Consider the following 26,379-nt stretch of genomic DNA (forward strand, 5'->3'; position numbering starts at 1 on the left):
CAGCATTAGACATACAACAACACTGGCTGAGAACTACTCACAATAACACTTACAGCTACTAGACTTACATGTATATAGCTTAAATCAGATCATCCCCATTCCACTTGTAACACTTAGAATGTTAACTCATACACTTACAGTAAAGTTTATTAACAAATATGATTAAGGTATAATGTCTCAGGAATTCATTTTATCTTCAACAAAGAAGAGTTTCAATTTCTTCTGCTTCACTTACTGCAGAAAATAGTTATTTTCAGAAGACTTTTATTTATTATGATTTCCTCTCTCACAAAAATATATCTCCACTGCCTTGGAGGTTCACTTTCAGACCTGTCAAGGGAGTGGGAACTCTTGGGAAAATCAAATGTGTGGACTTTTTGAGATGTCATTCAACCCGTCGACATAAGTCTTTCAAATATGTGCTCACCTGTACTCATCCTATTTATTCATTGTCTTTGATACATCGTAATAAGCCTTGAATGACTTTCTATTGATGTTCGACTGATAAAATACTGATATGAAGTATATGAAATATGAAAGGGACATATGAAAACTCCAATTTTTTTTTATTTCATCTTTTTTAATGAAAACAATTTATCTTTTTAGACAAGACTTGATTAACGTTTTACATGTGGCCTATAAAGTGCTAGACAAAACTTAGATTGTCTCCAAGGAATTTATCCACCTGTCAGACATATACGAAGGAGTGAACTTTATTTATCATTGTTGTTCTATAATGTCGGTGAAAGTAATAACACAATTGCACACACAAGTACATGCTTTTGTATGAAGATGTAAAAAGAAACATGAGACAATTTACTTCACAGAAAATTACAGGTACTGATAAAACAGATTTGTGGAAATCCCTGATACAGGTACATCATATATCTTAATAAAACCATATAACTGTTAAATGTTTACATTGAAAATTGACAAAAACCCTAATAGGCTTATTAACAAGGAGTGACCATAAACATTTAAAACAGTTCCAATAGTATTATCATCAACAAAATCTACATGTACAATATTTATTTGGTGACATGAAACAACAACAGCTGTAAATTTTCAAAATATATCTGACTATCTCCTAAAAATCTGATGTTTACAACTGCTTTTGTCAACAGCTTGGGTCCAATTTCTGTAGATAAATAACTTGTGTGAACCTTTACCTACAAGTACTGGGATAGTCACTCCTGGCCAGTATAGTAAAAATGATACAACCTCAGCCAGGGTTACGTTGTGTTCATCATGTGATTGTTTTGGTACCTACATGGTATTTATTGGATATAATCTTTATTTCCTTAAGGCATGCAACATTGACATATTTGTAGTAGCACTGAATGGTTGATTTGGGAGTGAAGCCATACTGAGAGGGTCATACTAAGTCTTAATAACACTACAAAATTTGTTAAATTTACTGAAAGAATCAAAAAAAAAAAAATTCAAAAAATGTTTCTGATAATAAAATTATGCATATTCTGGAAAGGAGATTGTTCATATTAATTATTTGATATTGATCATTCCATTCCTTATCTTAACTTTCTGTACATTTTAACACCACATTGTAACCAAGACACCATGGCTGTCAAGTATACTGCATTGTTGTTTTGTACTGATAACATTTTTAAAAATCTGTTTCAAATTAATTTATTTGAAATTATTAATAAGAGACCACAAAATGAAGTAGATGGTATTAACACAATCATTGTAACGTCCTTATAAGTTGTGTATAGCCAGATTGTCGCGTGTATTAAACCCTCGGTCGCAGAGTTGCTATAGGTGTTGATCAATACCTACATATCATTTAACCAACTTCAAAGTTAAGTACAATGTCTTGCCTTATGTTCTATCTCAGTTCACGTATTCATTTAAAAAGACTCGCGTTGTACAGATAATCAGAATTGTGTGTACTAGTAAGTCGATGGAACCAGGAGTGTACATTGTCAGCAGGTCTGAACCCTGTTCTGGTACCAGGGGAGGTGCATTATCTGTGTCTGAGAGGAGAAATATACTGCCTCACATGGGCTTTTACAAATTGACTTGTCATATCTTTAATTATCTAGGCCAGATACACATATACCAATTAGCTTGTCATAATAATGATTAACAGTCACACAGACCATGGGGATAGATATTAACTATCCCAGACTAATCAAAATCAAACATTTAGGTATATTTTTATATAAACACTACTAAAGTTAATATTTCAGATGAAGAAATAGCAGTTATAGGTTCAACAGATATCATAAAAAACTTTGGTAATTGTACCAAATTTTATGAATTTGTCATATGGAGTTTTTAAATACTCACTAGGTCAGGAGTTTCTGTAAATCCAGAGAAAAAATTCAATGTCTACTTTGAAGTATTCCCCACTGTACTACATTTTTAAGCACTGAAGTCAGTAAATCAGATCACTTGATTTATGTGATGGAGTTGTCAAAGCTTTCCTGGTCTTCTTCCATTTCCTCGGGTATGGCAGGAGTTTGAGGGACACCCCGATAGCTGTCTAGCCCACTGTTATCCTGGGGGGTAGGGGTGATACCCAATGTGGCAGATTCTCCCTCCTTGCCCTCTGATAATGGAGTACAGGTTCCACTTCTGTATTGAGTGTCATCATCAAAAAGCGTATCTGATTGGCTACTTGACACTGTCTGAGTATAAAACTTTCTTTGACTAGCTGACTGGTGCATGAGTAAGCCATTCACATGTTTTTTTAAGGCAGAGTTTAATCTCCTAAAAATCTTTCCCCCTTCAGCACGATTGAGGGTTATACGGGCAGTAGAACCAATCCTGGAGTCAAAGTTACGATCTAAATCATTCATTACCTTTCTGTCGTGCACCATATTGTCTATCGCCTTGGTGATCTTAGCTGTACGACTTTTTGCCGGCACTTTTGTGTCCCGTCCAAGTTTGGTTGCTGTTTCATTCCCCTTGTCACCACCAGTCTTTCGTCCGTAACTGGTTCTACTTTTGTCCAATGTTAATTTTCCTATTGAGTCTATATCAGTCTGTTTATCATCAGAATTTGTATCTCCATTTTGTACTTGGTCTTGAATGATTCTATTTCTCTGTCTTGACCTGATAGCCATTTTGCAGTCGTCCACAGATAAGACGTTAAGAAGATTATTTGACTGAGATCTCATGGACAGCACTTCTTGGTCTTTCACCTGTATGACATGCCCCCTATTCTCCATCCTGAATTGTGTAACACTACTCATTATCTCAACATCACTCAGGTTGTCCTCCTCCTTCTCCTCCTCCTCCTCCCTGTGGACACTAACCTCTCCGTTAGGGATGATCCCCTTAGTTGAGTTCAGTGTTGATCCTCTTTCCGTCCTGACACTGCGCTCTGTTGGTGCCTCAGCATCACCTGCGTGTGTTACCTGCTTTCTATTGATTCTTATTGATTTCCTCCTGGAGGCGTTTACTTTATGAAGTTGCTCTCTCTGGGCTGCGTAGTGTAGTGACGTCTCTGCTAGGTTACTTGTCACCGTTTGCATGTCATTTGTGGAGTTTGACCAGGCACTCCTGGGCCTAGGTCTCTCATGCCCATTAATCTGAAGAGGTGTGACTGTGCGTACTATTTCAGAAACTGGTCGGACATCTTTAGTTACTTTGGGTTGCAACCTGTCTGGCCTGGCAGAGCAAGTTTTTCTCAAAGTTTTGGATACATCTTTCCTCCAAACTTCAATTTGCTGAAGTTTATGAGGTGGGAGATAAGGCACCTTTGATGCCTTGCATACACGTCCATCTGCCTTTAGATGGTAGATCTGACTCCAGTCCTGGACTTTGGTGTGGTACAGCAGCGTCTGCTGGTTCATCATTTTTTTATGACCTGTCTCTTAGACACAAGAGTTTTATCACCACAGTACCTGGCTGGCCCTTCACACTCCTGTATACCATTTCTCCTGAAAAATGTAGCAGAAAAAGTTGTTGTAAGAATGAGAAATACACTCGTTATCAGATCTACGTGTCAAAAAACGTTGCTAAAAACAGATTAATACTGGCTAGTTTGAGATAACAGGTGCCCTGTGCCAGGACAGGGTTCTCAGGTATAGGCTGTTTGAATACTTGTCACTCTCACTCCAAATAATGATACCACGCTTTCATTATCTGTGTGCCAAACAAACAGATGAAAATAAAAGGCACTTCAACAAGAAACAAATGAGCTCTCCTCGAAGTACTGTGTCTGATGAAGTTTACTCAGTAGGTAAAATGTTCACAGGGATTTCTCAATTACATTCTCGTTTGTCAGATTGCGATGTAAAATCTCCAATACAACCCTTTTCGGGACTTTAAATGAGCATAATAATTGATTATGTACATATAAAATTTATTCCCAGATAAATATTAGCCTAGCCACAAAACACTTTTATTAGTCTTTTCCTTTAATAGTTTGGTTGTATTTAATCCATCATTACACAACCTTGACAGCAGAAACAGTTTTGTTGTTAGCCGGCTTGGTAGAATTGGTATGTGACCAGGTGTATCGGTGCTCAGTGCGAGGTCATCTATTGGGTGGTCAGTATTTGAATACATTATTAAACTAATCACATTAATGATATACCCAGTCTGTGATAATTACAACCATTGCCTTCTGAGTAGTAGAAGATAGGGTGTACTCAAGGTAGGCGTCAAAGTTTTCAATTCTCACTGATAATACCTTTGTATTCAATTTCAATTATAGAAGCCATGCCATAAAGGTTTCCCTGGGGAGATAGATAGGTATTCATTATTTACACAAACCAACTGATATTCCTGGTAAAAAAATGCATCTGCTACGACCCAAGGTTGCAATTAGCATCCAGTTACCAAGGTAATATAATCAGTATTAGCCTGTCACCTTGGGCTGTCAGTATGATAGCTCTACATTTTCACCTATATCAAATGGTGCTTTGTATAATTATCTGTGGCAGACATTATAGCTTGCTTCAGGTTGCTGTTTCATCACTAATTACCCAGTGAAAAGGTAACATGTGAACATAAAATTCATTAGTAATAGGAACAATAAACCTTCACATCACAGACTTTGATTACAAGTGTAGACAGCCTCAATGTAACACTGTCCTTCGGGTAAAATCATAGACATAACCCTACAATTTTTAAAAGGCAATTTATTAAAAATAAAATACCCAGTATGAAGTTGAAATTAATCTACTTAATTGATTCTTTATTAGTTTTATGGTTGAATTAAATGACTTCAATCCATGATTGCTATTGAACATTTGCCTTTCTTGATGATTCTATAGTCATTTGTCACACAAAGAGGGAATGTCGGGTAACTCATCAAATTTATAACGATGTAAAATTCATTTTATATCCAGATTATAAATAGTAGTTTGAAATGTCTGGGGAAAAAAAAAACTCAAGAATGATTATAACGTAATGAAATAGACATTGACTTTAAACCAGAGAGAATTTGGCCCGGCATGGCATTTGTGACTATTGAGTTAGTGTTTGTACATACTGAGAAGTCTAGAAATTATTTATCAATATAGAGCTGGTTGTATTTGACTTCACATTGGCTTTGCCTTTATCAAATTTATCCAGGTAATTGATTGAAACTAAATTGATGTCCCTCTGGTACATATGGTATAAATCTCAAACCAATAGCTTAGGAAGTTTACTTTTTTTACTGCTTGTATGCTTTAGTTCAAATGTTCATGTTGAAATATTTAATCACTTTAGATTATATTGAACCTATATCGAAACAAAGATATATATACTTTGGCCTTCAACACAAGATTTCTTTTTTGATTTTATTTCTGATGGAAGTTTTCCACCAAGGGCCTCATTTTAATGTCGTTATGAAAGTACGTGTTAATTAGAGTTTATCAGTCAGGGTCATCATTTTTATTTCTCAATACTTTTAAATGTTATTAAATATTAAACTTTAAATATGTTAGTGGGGGTTATTCCGACAGGGTTAACTTTTATACAAAAGTTTTATTATGATATTATCTCCCCTTATGGAATCAACTTCATTTCAGGTTTCAAATTATGTTGTGTATATTATAAGGTATATTAGATAACAATCTTTAAATGTCTTGTGAATATCAATTAATTACAATGCAGGCAGAATTACTCCCTGGTAGCTAATTCAAACTTTGATACTCTCTTGGAGGACCTCTCAGACAAATAAATTTTATTTTTTCGGCAGTATGATATTTCACTAGATACAGAAATTATTTGCCAGCAGGAGGTTCATGGCCCCTTTGACAGGAAGGATTTAGTGTGGTTTTCTGTCCACAAGGTATCTTAGATAAAATAAACACACAACTACACATTTGGTGACTAACCTGTTGCAAATCGGAGACTTTACAGGTTTTTTTTATCAATACAGGGCTATGTACAGAGGTTGTACAAAGCAATGACCTTCTCATATCGTTTACATGGATAGATCAGTTTGTGAGCCTCGACAAATGAAATAGAATTCAGAGAGCCATTGCCATCATTTAAAAGGAGTCCCAATGAACGAGGTCTCTTCCAACATTTGATATTTTTTGACCCTCGACTTATGTATTAATAATGAAACCATTGACTATGTAACCTGTCCTTCTAAGAAGCTATCATATATAATGCTCTATAATAATATTAAAGCTATTTACCCCTTGTAAGATCCAAGTTGACTAAAAATTTGATTTGAGATTTTCACCGAGACGATCATACTCTGCTCACATTGATAGGACTTACTGGTAATGATCGCAGTGAACAGATATCTTAATAACTTCGTATCAGGTTTGATTGATATGCGTAATAATCATTGTGTTAGTATGTATTATCCACACGATGGACACTGACTTATTATATGTGAAGACAATGGTTCATTACACTATACATGTTTGGCAGCGTGTAACATAAAACACTACAACAATTCAATGACAACTAGTCACAGCCTCACTGCACAATAACATCACATCTGGCTTGCTATTCTCACAACTTTTTTCCCACAATTTTTGTGCCAAAATTATTCCCGTTCTCGGGTATCTATAAATAAATTCTGTATAAATATAAATTATGGCCAATCGGTAACTGTGAAAGATTTATAGTATTTATCAATACTAGAATAAAATAGACTGTGAATCATTGATTCTCATTATGAAATACAAACCATTTCCCAGAGCTTGGAGAGGTAGACATTTTGAAATTCCATATATCCATCCAATATACTATCTTGAAATGATTCCATGTTTTTACCACATTAATGAAGTGTGTTTGCTTGAACACGACCACAGAATTAGTGTTGTTGTATCTGATCAACTTTAGTCATTCTTAGTCGGAATAAGTCTGTCCAAACGCTCTGTCATCAATAGGTGTTGAAAATTGTTATCTGAAAATCACAGACTTTGAATGAGTAGAAACCCAGATTCCATCTATTTGTTGTTTTGTTTTTGTGTTTGCTGTCCAAAATAGTTAGAACTTCCATTGTTGACCCGTGTGGGACAATGTGGGTTGTGCAGTGTGGCAGCGTGCCGGGTCAGTCGCACATCAGACCCATTGTCTCGAGACCATCCATACCACCTATCAGCAGGGTATCACTCCGACACCAATCAGATCCATCGCCCAGAACCGTTTTTATCTCTACCAATACACAGTCACCAAAACACTACTATATAGTGTTCAGCTACAAACACCACAATATCATCTGCTTTGTAACACCAGTCAACAGCACTGGCTTTTAAACCCAGGAATGGCATTTTTTGTACTGAATGATTTAACGTTACATTCCATTGTTCATGCTTTGACAACTTATTTCCTAATCATTCGCACTGATCAATACAAGGGATTTTTCGAGACATGAATTTGTGTCTTAATATCGTTACATCATTTTGACTTTGCAGCAGTGTCTACTCAGTGCACCATCAGCTTTTGTCAAATGTCTAAGTTTTAGTTTTGCTCAATTTAGCAATGTCTTCGGTTGATTGCCCTGGGACTTACTAGAGTCAGTGAATAATCCGTTTCGTTGTAAGATACAATGATCACTGTACTGCTTGGGACATTTCACTTTGGCCACTATGTCAATATAGAGTAACAGATTCCCCTGGGCAGGTGTATCCTGAGATTTTACAGTCAAAATCACAGCATGCAAAATTCAATATGAAAAGATTATAACTGTCAGTCTGATAGTATTGAAACAGAAAATTGGCTCCTAGTGTTCATTGTAGGTGTGTAGGCTGTGAAATCTAACCTCACTCACGACTGTTTGGTATTGTTTGTTTTTGTCACAAAATTATATCAGTCATTTTACTAAAGTGACTAAATAAACTTGATAAAAAGTTAAATGTCTTCACAGGCCATATGGCTGGGGCATAATCAGTAACTTGTAATCAATGTCTTCTACCTGTAATGAATTTCCTTTAACACCTGTACAGGTAAACTCTTGTTTAGAAGATACGGTATAAGTTTTAATAAAGTTTGTGTGGGATATCAACATCCATTCAGGTAAATCATATTAGTACCAAACAATCTTGTCTTACTCTTTAATCTGTAAATTTGATCTAAATAGGCGTGAGATGACGAAGAAGGGTAGACCAATATTCTGTTTACCTGTGTACATTACAGGTACATCTCTTTTTATCTGTGTACATTACAGGTACATCTCTTTTTACCTGTGTACATCACAGGTACATCTCTTTTTACCTCTGTACATCACAGCTACATATACTTGCATATGTTAGTCACAGCTTCATTGCTACATTGTGCTTACTTACATCAGAACATTTGTACCAACATCACCAGTACATCTTTTATGATTATTGCTTCTATAAACCTAACACTTTCGAGGACACAGGTATTGTGGTACATTATATCATAGATTATATACAATAAGCCCAGGGTCACAAGCTTGTAGGTAGACATATCATAAAGCAGTTTAGTGTTATGGTTCGAAGTACTTTCTACATATGAAGTCATATATTGGGACTGTGTTCACAATGTAAATGCTGCCAGTCACATCGTTGTACTGAACACTGGTATCATAAGTAATACCACAGTTACATTGTACCATCAACTTTAAATCACTAATCATCACAAAGAAAGCAAAGCAATATGAAAAGCAGAACATTCTCCATTCATTAGAATGTTTAAGGATGTATTCTTTTGACATTTGACCCGATGTGATACACAATTCATTATAAAATTATTACATATATCTTGGACTTTCGTGTTCTTAAAACACTTTGTTATCCTTAGGCTGTACTTATGAACTCAAAAATGACCATTTTTATAACATTTTGAAGAAATTTTGCTTGTGGACTACTTTTTTTCACAGCGCATTTGATGGTCGTTCGGTTGCTAAGGTACTTCTCTTGAGTATAACTCTGTAAGTCTAAGGTAGATTTCAACAAAATTTTACATAAAATATCACCTCAAAACACTTATTTCAAATCCATGAGTTTGGACTTGTTGACCCCTTTCCCTGACATTAGGACCCTAAAACTAATATTTCAGCTTATTTCTTGATCTTGAGAAAACTTGCTATAGGGGTGAAAATTGCAAAAAAGAAAGCATGGAGACCCACACATTTTCAGTCATGAAAGTATCATTGACAATTTCTCTATCCAAATATAAATTCTTTAGTTCATTACTAGAAGCTGGTCAAATAAAGGAATTTATTCATTTGAGTATGTATTTATTTTTTGGTTGCTATGTAGCGTAAAGCTCCTTAAAGGAAAATTTACATTATTTCTTAGTATCCTAGCATCATTCCCTTACCTTGTAATGAAAGAAGACTGAAGTATTGTTTTTGAAAAAGTTGCCATGAAAATAACAAAGAATGTCTGTTACTCAGAGAAAAAATAAGAATAATGTGCGAAACTTTTTTTTTTCCTGTTACACATATTCTGTGTGCTAGCTCCATGAATCATCTCCACATTCCAACATTTAGAAGAGTAGATTATAAAGTATTATGTTGGATTTGGGGAGGGTAGGAAAGAGACGATGGAGGAAAGGGGTAATTTGAACAACTGATTGGTGATTAAAAAAGGTATTTTTCATGACTAAATTGATTCTTGGTTGGAAGTATGTTACAGGGTGATATTTTGGCATTTAGGTAGAGTATGGTAGAGGTTAGATATGTTGGGCTAGAAAAGGTGGGAAGGGGTATGGTCCTATTTCCTGGGATTGTCAGACAAGTATCTTTGTAATTGGTTGTTGCAATATACCTGGTATGTAAGACCATGTTGGTAGTTTGATGATGTTGGCTGAGAGTGTACAATTATAGCAGCAAGCATTCTACTAGGATCTTAATGGGTGCAGCTGCTTTCACTGTGTGTGTTAACTTAGCATGGGATGGGCTCACAGGAAGAAACTACAGCCTTTCCAGAGGGCTCAGTTTCCACCAGTGAAAGGGAGAATCAGTAGCAATCCACCCTGGATCAGAATGCCTGTGTATCAGTTACAGTCAATCTTATCTTATAACAATTATAATGGAGTAGCCATACAGATGTGGTTGCCTGTGTATCATTTAGATACTTTTGTGTGTATTCTGAAAACAGTTACAGTCAATCTTATCTTATAACAATTATAATGGAGTAGCCATAAGGATGTGGGCAAAACTCAAATATACACGAAGCATCATTACTGAAGGAGCTGTTCCCACATTAGTCACCTCCTGTGGTAAATATAAGATGTCTTATTCAAAGAAAAGCTTGACACTTGTGCTAAAGACACCTGTTCAATTACCTTTGGATCTGGTGTGGGTGACATGATAAATGTCAAGAGAAACCTTGAGACGTTCTATCAAAGGAGAAATGAATAAAGAAGGACGTACATGCATGGTCTCGAGAAAAGACATCTTTGGAAAATTTTCGTGGTGAATTCCCTATATGCAGCTAAGCATGAATAGCATTGTATGGAAGGATGTGATTTATTTAATATATGTGAAAAAAATTATGTTTTATGATAACATTAGCAATGGAAATAAATACAATCTGGTATCAGATATCAATATTTTCTTATCAGTAAAGAAACGTACAGCTTTGATTATTTAATCCAACTCAATAATAATAATAACATATGCTTTTATGAACCCTATTCACATGGTGCTGTTATAAATTTTCTCACAGTTACTGAAAGCCTTCATATCAACAGACTTTTGGTCATTATAGTCTATCAATGGTGGACTCAAAACACAGGAAATCAAGTTCATTACCAACTGAAGGTGTGACAAAGCACACACACTGTATTGGTACAATGGTATAGCATAATTGTTGAGGTGATACTGGTGTTGTCATTGCTGGGTGCTACAGGATGAGGCCACAGTGTCAGATATTCACATCTATCACGATCATATGACAGGCTATTTGTTCAGCGTGTTTGATCCCTGATTTTGGTAACAAAGTTTTGTTATATGTCAATATTTCCTCAGTTATTGGGGGTATCAAACCCTGAAACACAAATATTTGTTCTAAAGTTACACCTGGGTGACTGACAAACACTCAGTTAATTATAAGCTCCCTACAGTCAGTTGGGGGGATAGGCCCTGTCTTACTGTCATGTATGTGTTATTTGTTAGCGGTTCACATTGTTGGAGGCTATTTATATACCTTAGCAACACAGACATATTACAGAATCCAAGTTAACTTAATAAACATTAAGTCTATCTCCATCTGACTGGACATTTCATTCTACAATGGAGAATATTGATAGTATTAGCTTCTCCTATCTAAACAAACAACAGAGTCCATAAATTACTCCGGTTACATGCCTACAGTTGATAGTAAGACTTGAGATCACTGACAACTAACTGGTGATCCACAAAGGTAATTGGATTATGCAGGATTTAAATAAGACAGTGAAGTATCCATCAATACTTTATAGATGGTGTACATTGATTACAATATGATTTTAAGAATAACTTATCTTCATATTCTTGGAGTTGTTTGGAACACTTAGTTGTCAGTGAGGCATTGACCGTCTCTGTAGACAGTGTACTTGTTCATGATAAGTTGTCGGGAACACTCAGTTGTCAGTGAGACCTAAGTTGTCTGTAGACGGTGTACCTGTACATGATGAGGTGTTCAGAATACTCAGTTGTCAGTGAGACCTAAATTGTCTGTAGACAGTGTTCCTGTACATGATGAGTGTTCGATCACTCAGATATCACTTGAAACCCAAATTATCCATAGACAGTGTACCTGTACATAATAAGGTGTTGGGAACACTCAGTTTTCAGTGAGATCTTGACTCTTTGTAGCCACCTACCTGTACATGATGAGGTGTTTGGAACACTCACTTTTCAGTGAGATCTCGACTGTCTTTGTAGCCACCTACCTGTACATGATGAGGTGTTCAGAACACTCACTTTTCAGTGAGATCTCGACTGTCTTTGTAGCCACCTACTTGTACATGATGAGGTGTTCAGAACACTCAGTTGTCAGTGAGACCTAAATTGTCTGTAGACAGTGTACCTGTACATGATGAGGTGTTGGGAACACTCAGATGTCAATGAGATCTCAACTGTGTGTAGACAGTGTACTTGTACATAATGAGGTGTTGGAAACACTTAGTTGTCATTATGTTATATTTTTCATTATTTTGAATACTTAGCACATGAAAGTATCAGTATAGACAATGTATTGGTAATTAGTCAAGTGTTGTACAAAAATGATAGTTTGAATCGTGAAGTGGTTTACACTACACTTACCTTTAGATTCAATCAACAGGGGTAGTTCCTCAACAGGGACACTTGACAACAATGACCAGGAACCAAACATGATCCACAAACACGTGGAAAAGATCAGATTTGTTTGAGTTAATCTTTACTCCTTGCACTTTATAATAATCTGTTGACCATTGGTCAATCACAGCAAAGAAGTCAGGCGTGAAGTCCACCGCTCAAATACCCAAAGTTGAGTCGGTCAGTGTTTGCACTGGTATTTATACACACGTTCAGCATTGTTTTCCCAAACTTTGACAAAAAAGTGACCTCTTTAATGCCTGTTGATTCTTATAACATGTCATTTATCCAGTAGTAGAAACAATCCCAGGACACAGAAGTTAAAAAGGTGTTTGATGTCAGTGACGAGGCTCAGTCATTTAAACTGACCATTTCAACAGGATTAAAGTCACTCTTTTCAATCACACTACAAAGATATTAGGATTTCAATATTACAAGTGACCCTTAGGCAATGTAAAGGTCAGTGTTTCTGGTTGACTACCTCAGGTTAGGGATTACAGACAGTATCAAAAATGTACATCACAAGCTCTTACTATAAATACCAGTAAGATACACAACAGTGACTTGTGACCTTAAAGAGGATGGAACTAATGTAAAATTACCATCTAATTTAATTTTCAATTCAACAAAAAAAATGTTTAAAGGCATAAAAATCAAATTTTAATTCTCTTCAATGTAACTTTATAGCCATATTCTGGATGGCCATAGTATTACTCTTACAGATGAAAGACTTGTTCACCAGTAACTTTAACTATTGGCTGGTTCTAATGTGGTTTTAATAGACATGCTTTTAAGGTAGGTTCTTACAGACTGAAAGGTGACTGTTATGTAAATTTTATAGATGCTTGTTTAAGGTTGTTTCTCACAGACTGAAAAGTGACTGTAATATTACTACAGTAATGAATCTATTCTTTTGTGACTTTTAGATAATTGTCACTAGTTTTATGGTAGCTTTCATGTACTCATACAAATTTTTTTGAGATGTTGAGCGCTATGCTCTGCTCAGGGATTCACACGGTTTATCTCACAAACTTTGGCAGGCTATGCATTCGCTCAGTTTACAAAGGATCTTTTGAAAATTTTGTTGACCAGTGCAAAATAAGGATGTGCAGCCCAAATTAACTCAGTTTTCCACCCTTTTTGGAGAGTTATCCCCCTTTTATATAGAAAATAAGCACAATTTTGTCTGGATATACATTCACTCAGTTTACAACAGATCTTTTTTAAAACTATTTTGGGGAATGACCAGTACAACATAGAAATATGCCCCTATGCTGACTTTGCAAAGTTTTCGATTTATCCCCCTGTTATCTAAAATATGTACACAATTTTGTTCAGCAATGCTTTTTAAAAAAACAGCTGTTTTTTTTAGCCTCAAATTGACTTGAAATTTCTTTCACACCTTCTTGTTTATGATTGATATTGTCATGGTGTGTTTGTGGATGACCTTGTCGTTCTGTGCTATTGGGTGTTTGTGATTGACCTTGTGGTTGTGAGGTATTGGGTGTTTGTGGTTGACCTTGTTGTTGTGTGGTATTGGGTGTTTGTGGTTGACCTTGTGGTTGTGTGGTATTGGGTGTTTGTGGTTGACCTTGTGGTTGTGAGGTATTGGGTGTTTGTGGTTGACCTTGTGGTTGTGTGCTATTGGGTGTTTGTGATTGACCTTGTGGTTGTGTGCTATTGGGTGTTTGTGATTGACCTGGTGGTTGTGAGGTATTGGGTGTTTGTGATTGACCTTGTTGTTGTGTGGTATTGGGTGTTTGTGGTTGACCTTGTGGTTGTGTGGTATTGGGTGTTTGTGGTTGACCTTGTGGTTGTGTGGTATTGGGTGTTTGTGATTGACCTTGTTGTTGTGTGGTATTGGGTGTTTGTGGTTGACCTTGGGTGTTTGTGACCTTGTTTGTGATTGACCTTGTGGTTGTGAGGTATTGGGTGTTTGTGATTGACCTTGTGGTTGTGAGGTATTGGGTGTTTGTGATTGACCTTGTGGTTGTGTGCTATTGGGTGTTTGTGGTTGACCTTGTGGTTGTGTGCTATTGGGTGTTTGTGGTTGACCTTGTGGTTGTGAGGTATTGGGTGTTTGTGGTTGACCTTGTTGTTGTGAGGTATTGGGTGTTTGTGATTGACCTTGTGGTTGTGTGGTATTGGGTGTTTGTGATTGACCTTGTGGTTGTGTGGTATTGGGTGTTTGTGATTGACCTTGTGTTGACCTTTGTGTGGTATTGGGTGTTTGTGATTGTGGTATTGGGTGTTTGTGACCTTGTGGTTGTGTGGTATTGGGTGTTTGTGGTTGTGTGTTGTGTGGTATTGGGTGTTTGTGATTGACCTGTGGTTGTGGTATTGGGTGTGGTACCTTGTGGTTGTGTGTATTGGGTGGTGTTTGTGATTGACCTTGGTATTGTGTGTGTATTGGGTGATTGGTTGACCTTGTTGACCTTGTGAGGTATTGGGTGTTTGTGATTGACCTTGTGGTTGTGTGGTATTGGGTGTTTGTGATTGACCTTGTGGTTGTGAGGTATTGGGTGTTTGTGATTGACCTTGTTGTTGTGTGGTATTGGGTGTTTGTGATTGACCTTGTGGTTGTGTGGTATTGGGTGTTTGTGATTGACCTTGTTGTTGTGTGGTATTGGGTGTTTGTGATTGACCTTGTGGTTGTGTGGTATTGGGTGTTTGTGGTTGACCTTGTGGTTGTGTGCTATTGGGTGTTTGTGGTTGACCTTGTTGTTGTGTGGTATTGGGTGTTTGTGGTTGACCTTGTGGTTGTGTGCTATTGGGTGTTTGTGGTTGACCTTGTTGTTGTGTGGTATTGGGTGTTTGTGGTTGACCTTGTGGTTGTGTGGTATTGGGTGTTTGTGGTTGACCTTGTGGTTGTGTGCTATTGGGTGTTTGTGGTTGACCTTGTGGTTGTGTGGTATTGTTGTGTGGTTTGTGTTTGTGTGCTATTGGGTGTTTGTGGTTGACCTTGTGGTTGTGTGGTATTGGGTGTTTGAGATTGACCTGGATGATGTGTGGTATTGGGTGTTTGTGATTGACCTGGTGGTTGTGTGGTATTGGGTGTTTGTGGTTGACCTTGTGGTTGTGTGGTATTGGGTGTTTGTGATTAACCTTGTTGATGTGTGGTATTGGGTGTTTGTGATTGACCTGGTGGTTGTGAGGTATTGGGTGTTTGTGGTTGACCTTGTGGTTGTGTGCTATTGGGTGTTTGTGGTTGACCTTGTTGTTGTGTGGTATTGGGTGTTTGTGGTTGACCTTGTGGTTGTGTGGTATTGGGTGTTTGTGGTTGACCTTGTTGTGTGGTATTGGGTGTTTGTGGTTGACGTTGTTGTTGTGAGGTATTGGGTGTTTGTGGTTGACCTTGTGGTTGTGTGGTATTGGGTGTTTGTGGTTGACCTTGTGGTTGTGTGCTATTGGGTGTTTGTGGTTGACCTTGTTGTTGTGTGGTATTGGGGTTTTCTTTTGATTTTGATGGCACTGATACATTTGTATATACCAGTTATACCTAGTGAATCACTGCTACTCTTTTGGTAACATTCTGTGTTCACTTTAAATCTCATACCATAGTCTGTCTTTTTGTGGTTTTTTTTTTTTTTTTTTTTAAGTTTTTAGTTTTCATTGAAAAATAATTTGATAGCTGTAATGACAATAGAGGTGTCCCAAGTCTTTTGTAGATGTCAGATATAAAGAATGTCAGGCAAATGTTTGGTATGAAAAACATCTTGTAACAGTGGCCTCTGTGAGGGAATCTCCATTCTTGTCAGATTCTTTCAGAATGACCTTCGAGTATGAATTACATTTATTTCAGAAACCACAACTACAATTTATTATGTACTGCAGCTATGTATGGAAGCAATTATTGTGTCTGTGATCCTTTGCTTTTTACCTGTTTTCTCAATAAAAGATGACCACATTCAGTTGAGAAGTATTTTCCATGTAAATGGCTGATCACTATGACTTAAGTTTGATGTACTGTCCTTTATGTTACAGCTGGTAAGATTCTATGGCCCTCTCCTTCCTGCATACATGGTAGCTGTATTACTACTGGGCCTGATACAACAGCTCTTCATCATCACAAGGGGTGAGTATGGCACCACAACTAGGTCTGAGTACCATATTACTACTAGGGCTGAATACCACATCATCACTGGGGCTCAGTACCACAACACCACTAGGGCTGAATACCACATCATCACTAGGGCTCAGTACCACAACACCACTAGGGCTGAATACCACATCATCACTGGGGCTCAGTATCACAACACCACTAGGGCTGAATACCACATCATCACTAGGGCTCAGTACCACAACACCACTAGGGCTGAATACCACATCATCACTAGGGCTGAATACCACATCATCACTAGGGCTCAGTACCACATCATCACTAGGGCTCAGTACCACAACACCACTAGTGCTGAATATCACACTGTCATTTGGGCTGTATACCACAACACTGGGGCTGAGTATTGCACCACAACTAGGGCTGAGTACCATACCACCACTAGGGTTGAGTACCACAGAGTGTAACACACCATCACTAGGCCTAAGTACCTATATTCATATGGTGTTACATCATTGGGGACAAAATTTTCACTTACAGCAGAAAAGATATAAAATTTTATAGAAGTAAACAAAATTTACTATTAAGTAACAAGTAGTTATTATCAATTACCAATACAGATTGATGGTATTTTGGGAAAATTGGATTGATTTTTTGTCATTGTTACTATTATCATACTATGCTCTCCCAAGTCCTACAGTGTCTTTGTTAAATGTGTCAGCTCTTTCATGAAGACACCATTATTTGTGTATGGTTGTGTAGGCAGTATTGGTCTTATGTACCCGAGTCAAACAATGCCAGCTTGATAATCTATAAATTAATTGAGCAGATTTTGTCAATAACATATTTACATTTTATGGCGTTTCCGCATGTATCACAAACACTTAAGATACATTGCTTAAGACCAGTGAATCAAAATGGTTTTGCGGAGAGAACGCGGATATCATGCTACTTGTCTCACTGTAGACTGTACATCGATCCAGTGGAGGGGCTGTGTGACAGCCTACCCATTGATTGGTGTACATAGTAACAAACTAGATGAATGGGAGGCCCACTAATTAATCAACTCAATAAAATACCTCTCTCTCTTTCGTTGAGTAAATGGATTTTCACCTGTCAGTTTCTGTTGATTTTTACCTGTTAAGCCAGTGTTGATTTTATACACTGTGTACCATGGTTTCTTATTAGTTTCAATTATATAGAAGCACAGCACTTATCTAATACATTTAAAATTAATGTCCATAGCCTAAAACTATAAAAGACCTGACAATGCTCAATATTTCCTGAATATATGTACTTCCATAAATACAATATTGTTTAATTGAGCATACATTACACCTACTGATTCTGTCAGTGAAATTTCACACATCAGTGAACCAATCAACATCTAGTTAAATTATTAGTACAATCAATTTTAAAATTAACAACTACCTTGTATTCAACTGACATGGCTGAAAACCCATTTAAGAGGATGAAGATTAATATCAAATTTTGTTTCATTCTTTGGAGACGTTTTAAACAAATGTCCGTTCCTCCATGTTTTGTTACATATTGGATCTATTTACGACCTGTTCTTCATCTAGTTCTGGCATTTTCAGTCACTTCATTTCAGTGATGTATATGATAGAAAGTGATAAGAAACTAAGCTCACTGCTGTCTTCTCTGGTTTTAACTTTTGTGCCTGTGCACTGAGTTGTGAAATCACCTCTTCTTCATGTGTCCCATTCACTTCTATGCTGACCAGTCTGATCACAGTTATGTTTTTGGCCAGTGAGAAGTGAATCTTATTTTTGTAATATCAATAATACTAACAAATTAATGTGTCACAAAAATGAAATGAGTCAATTTGAAAAATATTCAGCAAATAAGTTTTATCTGTAATAGGAAAGAGTAATGAAAACCACCCTGCCATAACTGGGGTTTGAACTAGCGACCCTTGGGTGGACATTTTACCGCTCAACTAAAGGGAAATTCCCACTAACGGAGGCTGGTTCACTACTCCCTCCTTCATATAGTCCTTGACTTTGATGACTTCAGCAACCCACGTTCGATATCGCCAAGGAAGCATCTCAATCTCTTACAGCTTCTAACCTTGTAGTGGTCAACAGTATCAAATCTCTAATAGGGAGGAGTAATATTTTCTTCATAGTTTTACTGAAAGTGGTATACAATATAGGATGGTATTTCAGTTGTATATAGCTTAAACATGAATTTTATGAATATGAAAAATTACCATAAACAGAAATTATTTGTCACAAACCCCTCAACAACTGCTTATTTCGAAAAGATCAGTTATGCACTTTTTGAGAAAAATGATTTATAAGAATAGTGGTAAAGACACTTTACTCGAACTTCTTTGCTACAGCATTGCATTTCTTATCCCTCTGGATCATATATTCCTGTCCATTTCTTTCTGATCAGATGCTGTCTATTTTTTAATTGACCCAAACCCAAGATAACAACTTTGCCCTATATTTTTGTCCCCGACTTGGAACCACTCTTGTGTGACAATAAATTTGTGTCTTTCTGGTTGTCCTTCACTCTAGGCTCTCAGACATTATCATCAGGCACTATCTCCTACACTACTTATCACTTGTCATACATGGATTATTACCGTAGTAGACCTAAAAGAGGTGATATGTCATGGACCAAAAGTAGGTCACTACATTTTCACTTTTGACTTACATTTAAGAAAACATTTGTCTTGGCTCCATTTCCTAAAGTACTGAAAACGTCATTTGAACTTCATACTTTGGACATGGGATCAGCAATAATGAAATACTGATGTACTTTGGAGTACACGATGTCACTGGATGAAATTCAAATGGTATAAAATGGTCTGTCAAACGTAGTGTCCAGGACTCAGTTCCTTTGGCACATAATTCTTTGGGGAGATTGAAATTTACCTGATTGTTTTGTTTTATAGTTGTATTAGACCAATTTTAACCAATGTTTGTCTATTCCAAATGATGTGAATGTGATTCTTAAAGTAAAAAGGATTGTAGGCACCATGATCTCAAGTTGATGGAAACATTTGATTGTGAAGTCTACAAAACTATGCTGATTTTTGCCTTCATTTAATCACAATCACACAGCTTGAAGTAAATACTGATATACATCCCACTAATAACATACAGTTTAATTGTTACATTCAGTTCAATAAAAAAGAGACAGACGAGTAAACAGGCCCATTAGGCTTATTTGTTATTTAATTTTAGAGTATCGGAGACTGTATTGAGAATAGATTCAGAAATCTTTGTTTTATATGTTACAGATGGTAGTTGTCCAAGTATTCTGGACGCCATTGCAGCCAATGCCCAGCCATTCAAACTGATCCCAGTAGTGATGTTGTGTCTGGGACTTCTTCAGTAAGTACAGTGTGTCCTACTCCATCAGTATATACTGAGTAACAGAAATTGTTACAGCAAGAATCAGTGTGGGCAATATCTGTTTCACACGATGATTAATTTATATCAATAGTACAACAAAAGTTTAATGTTTAAAAAAAATGCCAGTATCATTATGACTTATTGACTTTCTGTTGTTGCCTTTTGTCTACTACTGTATATTGTGAGTCATTCAACATGCATCATAAACTCTAAACACTTTTCAGTGCTTCTCGAAATCTCAGAACCAATTTCATTGACATTTAGCTGAAACCTTCTTCAGCCAAAGATGAAGCAAAATTGTAAATTAGATAGTTCCAACATGCCAGGGGCATGAAGGGTGGGGCCAATTAATTGAAATTTCAAAAATCTTCTCAATACCTATTTATGGTAGAATTAAATATTCTGCATGAATAGAAAGGTCTTAAGGAGCTTTACCAAAATTGTCAATTTCATGACTTCAGGGTTTCACATTTCCCCCTCTGGAAGGAGTAAAATTTACTATAGTTTATGTTGGAAAATTAAATTTTTGAGCATAATTTGTTTGTTTTTGATTGGGAATAGTTCAAACTTGTTAAGAATTGTTAGCATAGGATAAGAATTCAGTGATATTCACATATTGATCATGGATGACCTCGAGGTCGATGGACAGAGCCAAAAGTGGTCATATTGACTCAAACAAAGATCCTGATATGATAAAATCTACTAAACACTCTTCATGTATGGAAGAGTTCATATGGAAAAAATACATTTTGAACTGTAATTTCTTTCAATTCAAACATGTATAGACACTTTAGCAGGAGATGGCAGATAATGTGATGTACAGTTTTTGTTTGAATTACACATTCAGTGTAGTTCTGGTTATCTTACTTGGTTGACAAGATTATTTCTATATGTTATAAGAACAGCATCGTAATTCAGGTGACAGTAAAGGCCCTTAAGCCTCTTGTCTTTATATAGTCCAGTCAGTAATACAATACATTATTTCTTAATATATTTAGTCTATCTGTGTTTGATTTGAAATTTTGATGTGATAAATGTATGGCATCATGACAGTAAGAGTCATCTCCCTTGTATTATAGGCACCCAAGTATACAAGAAGCCAGTCGAGTGGTCAGACTACCAGAGTTGGACATTCTGTTTCTCAATAACCAGGGAATAAACCTACGTTTCCTGCCGATATTGCTGTTCTTCATTTCTGTTGGCCTAGTTAATTTCCAGTGCTTTGTCATCACAAAGGTGTTAGCTGTTGTTAGCACTGTGGCAGGTGTTCTCTTTACCAGGTGTGTAGTTTTGACCTCTTAAAATGAGATACCAGTACCTTAGTGTTTCCTGCTGGTCATGGGATATATTTACTGGTATATACAGATAAAAACATCATTGGGTGGACAGATTACTTAAATATTACATGATATTATTCAATAAAGACTTTATATCCTAATTTTCATTGCTGTGAAAGAACTTCATGTATACAACAAACTCCTACAAACATTGAGTATATATTTTCCTTACAAACATGGACACTAGTAAAACATGTCAAATAAATTGGGGACCTCATGGTAAAGATGTCTTATCACACAAACTTCATTTAATTTATTTGATTTGAACTTTCAGATTATTGGGAAATATGGAGTCTTTATGGAGAAATGTGGAGATATTCCTGGTGGGCTTTGCTATAGTAAATTCAGCCGTCATCTGTAGTTCTCTTGGAATCCTTATAATTTATTTTGTTATTTTTATTAAAGTAAGTATTTTAAAACAAATTAGACATTAATGGAGATAGTTGCTGTTTCCTATGTTAAGTGTGTTATAAACAACACAGAAGGAGGATTTCCTAGAAATGTATTTCTGTATTCAATATGACAATAATTGGCATATATGGAGCTACCTCACAGATTCAGCTGTATATGTTAAAAGTTTTCTTAGCGACATAAAAATGATGTAACATGATTTTGAAAATTCTGTTCCTGCAGCAGATATTTTGATATTTTCAAAGGTTTTAAACACCAATAGCATTACTGTGTTATATGATAAATAAATGCTATCATCTGTACAGCTTCTGACATTAAAATACTAGTCTTGAGGGTCGTTATAACTTAATACTATCATCTGTACAGCTACTGACATTAAAATACCAGTCTCGAGGGTCAGTTGGGGAATTGAGCAGATTCCACTTCTACTTCTCTGTATACCTGTTGTGGCTTTGGATTCTTGTCATTAGTGTACCGGTCTTAATCACCTGGGCCAAAAATACCAAGTAAGTGACTTTACTGTACTATTATGAAATAAAGGTGCATATAGTGATTACTGTATTCATTTAAACTCCACCATTGAATAAGGTAGAAAATTGGTGTAATTCTTTTTACTTTATCCAAACCTCATACTGGAAATATAGTAAAACAAATCCTGGTTGATTAATTTACAGATATTCCGTACTACTCTATGGTGATCCTAACCTTGTTCCAGCCACATTGGGGGTTATAGCAGTAGGAACAATAATACTTCTAGACAACCCTCTCCCTCAAAGGTAAGACAAAAGGAACAATCCTCCTTCTAGGCACTCTTTCCCTCAAAGGTAAGACAACAGGAACAGTCCTCCTTCTAGGCACTCTTTCCCTCAAAGGTAAGACAACAGGAACAGTCCTCCTTCTGGACAACCCTCTCTGACAAAGGAAGACAACAGGAACAGTCCTCCTTCTGGACAACCTTCTCCCTCAAAGGTAAGACAACAGGAACAGTTCCCCTTCTAGGCAACCTTCTCCCTCAAAGGTAAGACAACAGGAACAGTTCCCCTTCAAGGCAACTTTCTCCCTCAAAGGTAAGACAGCAGGTATAGTTCCCCTTCCGGACAACCTTCTCCCTCAAAGGTAAGACAGCAGGTACAGTTCCCCTTCTGGACAACCTTCTCCCTCAAAGGTAAGACAGCAGGTATAGTTCCCCTTCCGGACAACCTTCTCCCTCAAAGGTAAGACAGCAGGTACAGTTCCCCTTCTGGACAACCTTCTCCCTCAAAAGGAAGACAACAGGAACAGTCCTCCTTCTGGACAACCTTCTCCCTAAACTGTAAGACAACAGGAACAGTCCTCCTTGAGGACAACCTTCTCCCTCAAAGGTAAGACAACAGGAACAGTCCTCCTTCAGGACAATCTTCTCCCTCAAAGGTAAGACAACAGGAACAGTCCTCCTTCTGGATAACCCTCTCCCTCAAAGGTAAGACAACCGGAACAGTCCTCCTAGGCAACCCTTTCCCACAAAGGTAAGGCAGCAGAAGGATAGATAGATGATGTAGAAACATGCACTAGTAACTCATTTTTAAATGTTTAGAAATTCTACTTTTAAAAAAATATTTTACTTCATGGCAGTTTTGTTTCATAATAACCTGCCACTATTTGATGGTATTTTGAGTCGGTCATAATTTACTCTGTTTTATCTTGCAGAATAAACTACAGAATGTGGTACTTCCTTATCTATGGTGGAGCTGTGGTAATGCTGTTGTATGGCACTGTGTCATTATTCCGTGTTCCCTACATCATTGTGTTTACACTGTCTCTCATAGCCATCTGTCAGGCCATGTGTAGGATAAACCCACCCAAACAAACCAGTCCCAACGACATCAACCAATAAACAGCCAGCTTACAAACACTGTGTGGTCACAAAAAGCCAACCACAGAAAATATTGTTTCATATTAAGTACAATAATTTACCATACTTTGTTGTTTAAATCAGGTCATGACTCCCTGAAAACCACAGTATAGCAATGTGTTGAAGGATTTTCATATGACAAAAAAAATTTTGAATAAAGATCAAATAACTATTTGAAATATAGATATGACACTTTGATATACACATACATGACATTCAATGCTTTGTTCAAGCAAAATTTTTATGAATTTGCCTTTAATATTTCTATTTTAAATTCCAGTTATATTTTGTAGAGATGAAGTTTCACATTATGCTACTATAATTCCTGAAACACAGGTGACATTTTCATTGATTTGTTTTTATCATTATATCCAGAGTTTTACTTCATACTGTTAAAGTCTGTTATTATAAAGTTATTGATGATGACAAAGTGTCATCTTGTTTCAGTGTAAAACATGAGGAAGTCAATACCAAATTTCATCCTCTTGTTTTCCTGTCAGAAAGTGATGCTTTGTGCTTTAATCTAAATCCTGCCTATGCTGTTTATGTGTTACCATAGTTACTGATGCACAATTGGTGTGGCAGTGTCTGTGCCATTAAATACTGTTAAGTTTAACATGTTATACATTTAATATATTGTCATTAAGTCTGTTTCGAATGTTTGTGTTGAAGTGTTTAATGATGTCAGGTGGCATTAATTCTGTGGGTGTCATGTTATGGGTAAGATGTACGACATACTCTGTAAAACTCGGTTACAATTAAGTTCTGGGGACCAAAGAAAATACTATGTTTATATCAGTTCTAAGTTATAATGAAAGACCATGAATTAAGAATTCATTGTCAAAACTACTATATACATGTATAACATTGTGCATTTGTGTGTCAACTAATGAAGAATAAGAAAAAAACAAGGAAATTGTATAACAGAATGTGTATTTTATTTATAAAAAAATTAATTCATTAATCATAAAGAATTAGGAATAATTACAAATATTAATCTGCAAGTATGTTGTGTTGATGTTCTCATAACTACAAAATGTATGTAGGCCAGCAAGCCTGCTATCGATCACTGCCTGCTACATTTAATGTATATGAAATACTTACTTGGTTTACATCACGAAGGAAGTTTCAAATGTCTTTAATTTGTCAAAACATTCATCAGGCACATGATTTTTATATGAAAGTGAAATTAATTTTACTCAAGTGCAAATAGTTGTACACACTTGTAGCTTATGGTCATGTGAAATGTATTTGTTAGTGTTGTTAATTTCTGCGGTTGGTCTTCTTTTGGTCTTAATGCCTTCCAAAGTCAACATCTTGATATAACAAACAACAAGTGCCAATGTTCAACATGCTATGCTTGACCAATAAAATGAGAACTTAGCTCTGTCGTCCTTGGACATCTGTCAACTTTTCCTATATATTGCTATAAGTCATCAACGACTGCAAAGATTTTAACCCAATTTGGTCTGAAGCATCCTTGGGGGCTTGTTTTAAATATTTTTCTTTTAGTTTAAGTTAATCATTTTCAGCAAACTAAACCAGGTGAGTGATACAGGCCCCATGGACCTCTTGTTTTACTTTATACCATATGTACCTGAATTATGTTCCAACAACTGATAAACTGTTCTAACCAATTATTCTTTAAATGGAAATTTGTTTGCTGGGAATACTTATTCACTAGATTTTAAGCAAATCTATGTAGCAACATGACAAGTTATTGAAAAGTTTTACAGTACTTCATAAAATGCTAAAGAAACATAATTTGCTTGAGAATTTTTCATCATGAAATGAACATACAATATTTATATACAATCCTTAAACGATAAAATTGAAGTCAAATTTTATTGAGAAAAAAATACCAAAAGATTTAGCTTTACCATTGTGGTCTTTTGTTTCCTGAGAAATCTATCAGTCATATTTTAATGGAATGGTATAATTTTCTATTTATCCTCACAAAGGAAATGTTTCATACAAGTAATCAAATCATAGTAGCTATGTTATTTACCCGTGAATACTCTACTGAATAAAATGTGTTATAACTTGTGTACCTATATATGCATGTTGAAATCTCGCAGTCTTAACACTACATTCTCGTTGGTATCAAATGTCAAAACAGTGTATTAACAATATGTTGTATGTTATTTAGTGTATAATTATCAGTGAATGTTATCATATGTATATAAAGATAAAAGTGGTTAATGTGCATTAAGTATGTGGTGTGAGAGAGTGTGTAAAACTAAACGTAGATAAAGGTGTTGTATTATTATCCTGTCATAGAAATTAAATAGCATATTGTCAGTAAAGAAAATTGTTTATAATGTTGAAAAGCTTCCATCAGATATTCAATCAATACACATGCTAGGCAAGAGTTATCTAAAATATGTTTTTTTTCATTTCACCTTTAACATATAATTGTGACCTATAGTATATGAACAGAAAGGGAACTTGCACAATTTCAATGAGGACGTTTGTTGTCTACTTCTCAATTCAATAAAGGGGGCCCAGAATTCAAGACTCTGAAACATCATATTTATTGGTTAAACCGCCCCATTCAGAAGATATTGACAAGACTACTTGGTTAAGCTCCAAATTTAGTAGATATTGACAACACT

General features: G+C 36.1%; 2 protein-coding genes across 2 annotated transcripts in view; one reads left to right on the forward strand and one right to left on the reverse strand.

The window, feature by feature from the left end:
• LOC132543916 (GPI inositol-deacylase-like) overlaps positions 1 to 24,070 on the forward strand; it is a 48,499-nt gene extending 24,429 nt beyond the window's left edge. Inside the window, exons 21-27 of the mRNA XM_060207468.1 lie at positions 16,664 to 16,754; positions 20,011 to 20,104; positions 21,205 to 21,405; positions 21,737 to 21,866; positions 22,240 to 22,379; positions 22,548 to 22,649; positions 23,560 to 24,070. Coding sequence (XP_060063451.1) covers positions 16,664 to 16,754; positions 20,011 to 20,104; positions 21,205 to 21,405; positions 21,737 to 21,866; positions 22,240 to 22,379; positions 22,548 to 22,649; positions 23,560 to 23,746 — 945 coding nt within the window. The 3' untranslated portion in view covers positions 23,747 to 24,070. The remainder of the gene's footprint in view (positions 1 to 16,663; positions 16,755 to 20,010; positions 20,105 to 21,204; positions 21,406 to 21,736; positions 21,867 to 22,239; positions 22,380 to 22,547; positions 22,650 to 23,559) is intronic.
• Positions 2,421 to 3,824, reverse strand: LOC132543902 (uncharacterized). The gene has a single exon (XM_060207447.1). The coding sequence runs from the start codon at positions 3,822 to 3,824 to the stop codon at positions 2,421 to 2,423; it is 1,404 nt and encodes a 467-aa protein (XP_060063430.1).
• Positions 24,071 to 26,379: the final 2,309 nt, after the last annotated feature.

This window comes from Ylistrum balloti, unplaced genomic scaffold (genome assembly GCF_031769215.1).
Source record: "Ylistrum balloti isolate Yb309-2 unplaced genomic scaffold, AGI_CSIRO_Ybal_v1 Utg369772, whole genome shotgun sequence".
Classification (NCBI taxonomy): Eukaryota; Metazoa; Mollusca; class Bivalvia; order Pectinida; family Pectinidae; genus Ylistrum; species Ylistrum balloti.

Coding starts and splice junctions, on each gene's coding strand:
- LOC132543902 (XM_060207447.1), bottom strand. CDS start 3,824: ATGATGAACCAGCAGACGCTGCTGTACCACACCAAAGTCCAGGACTGG.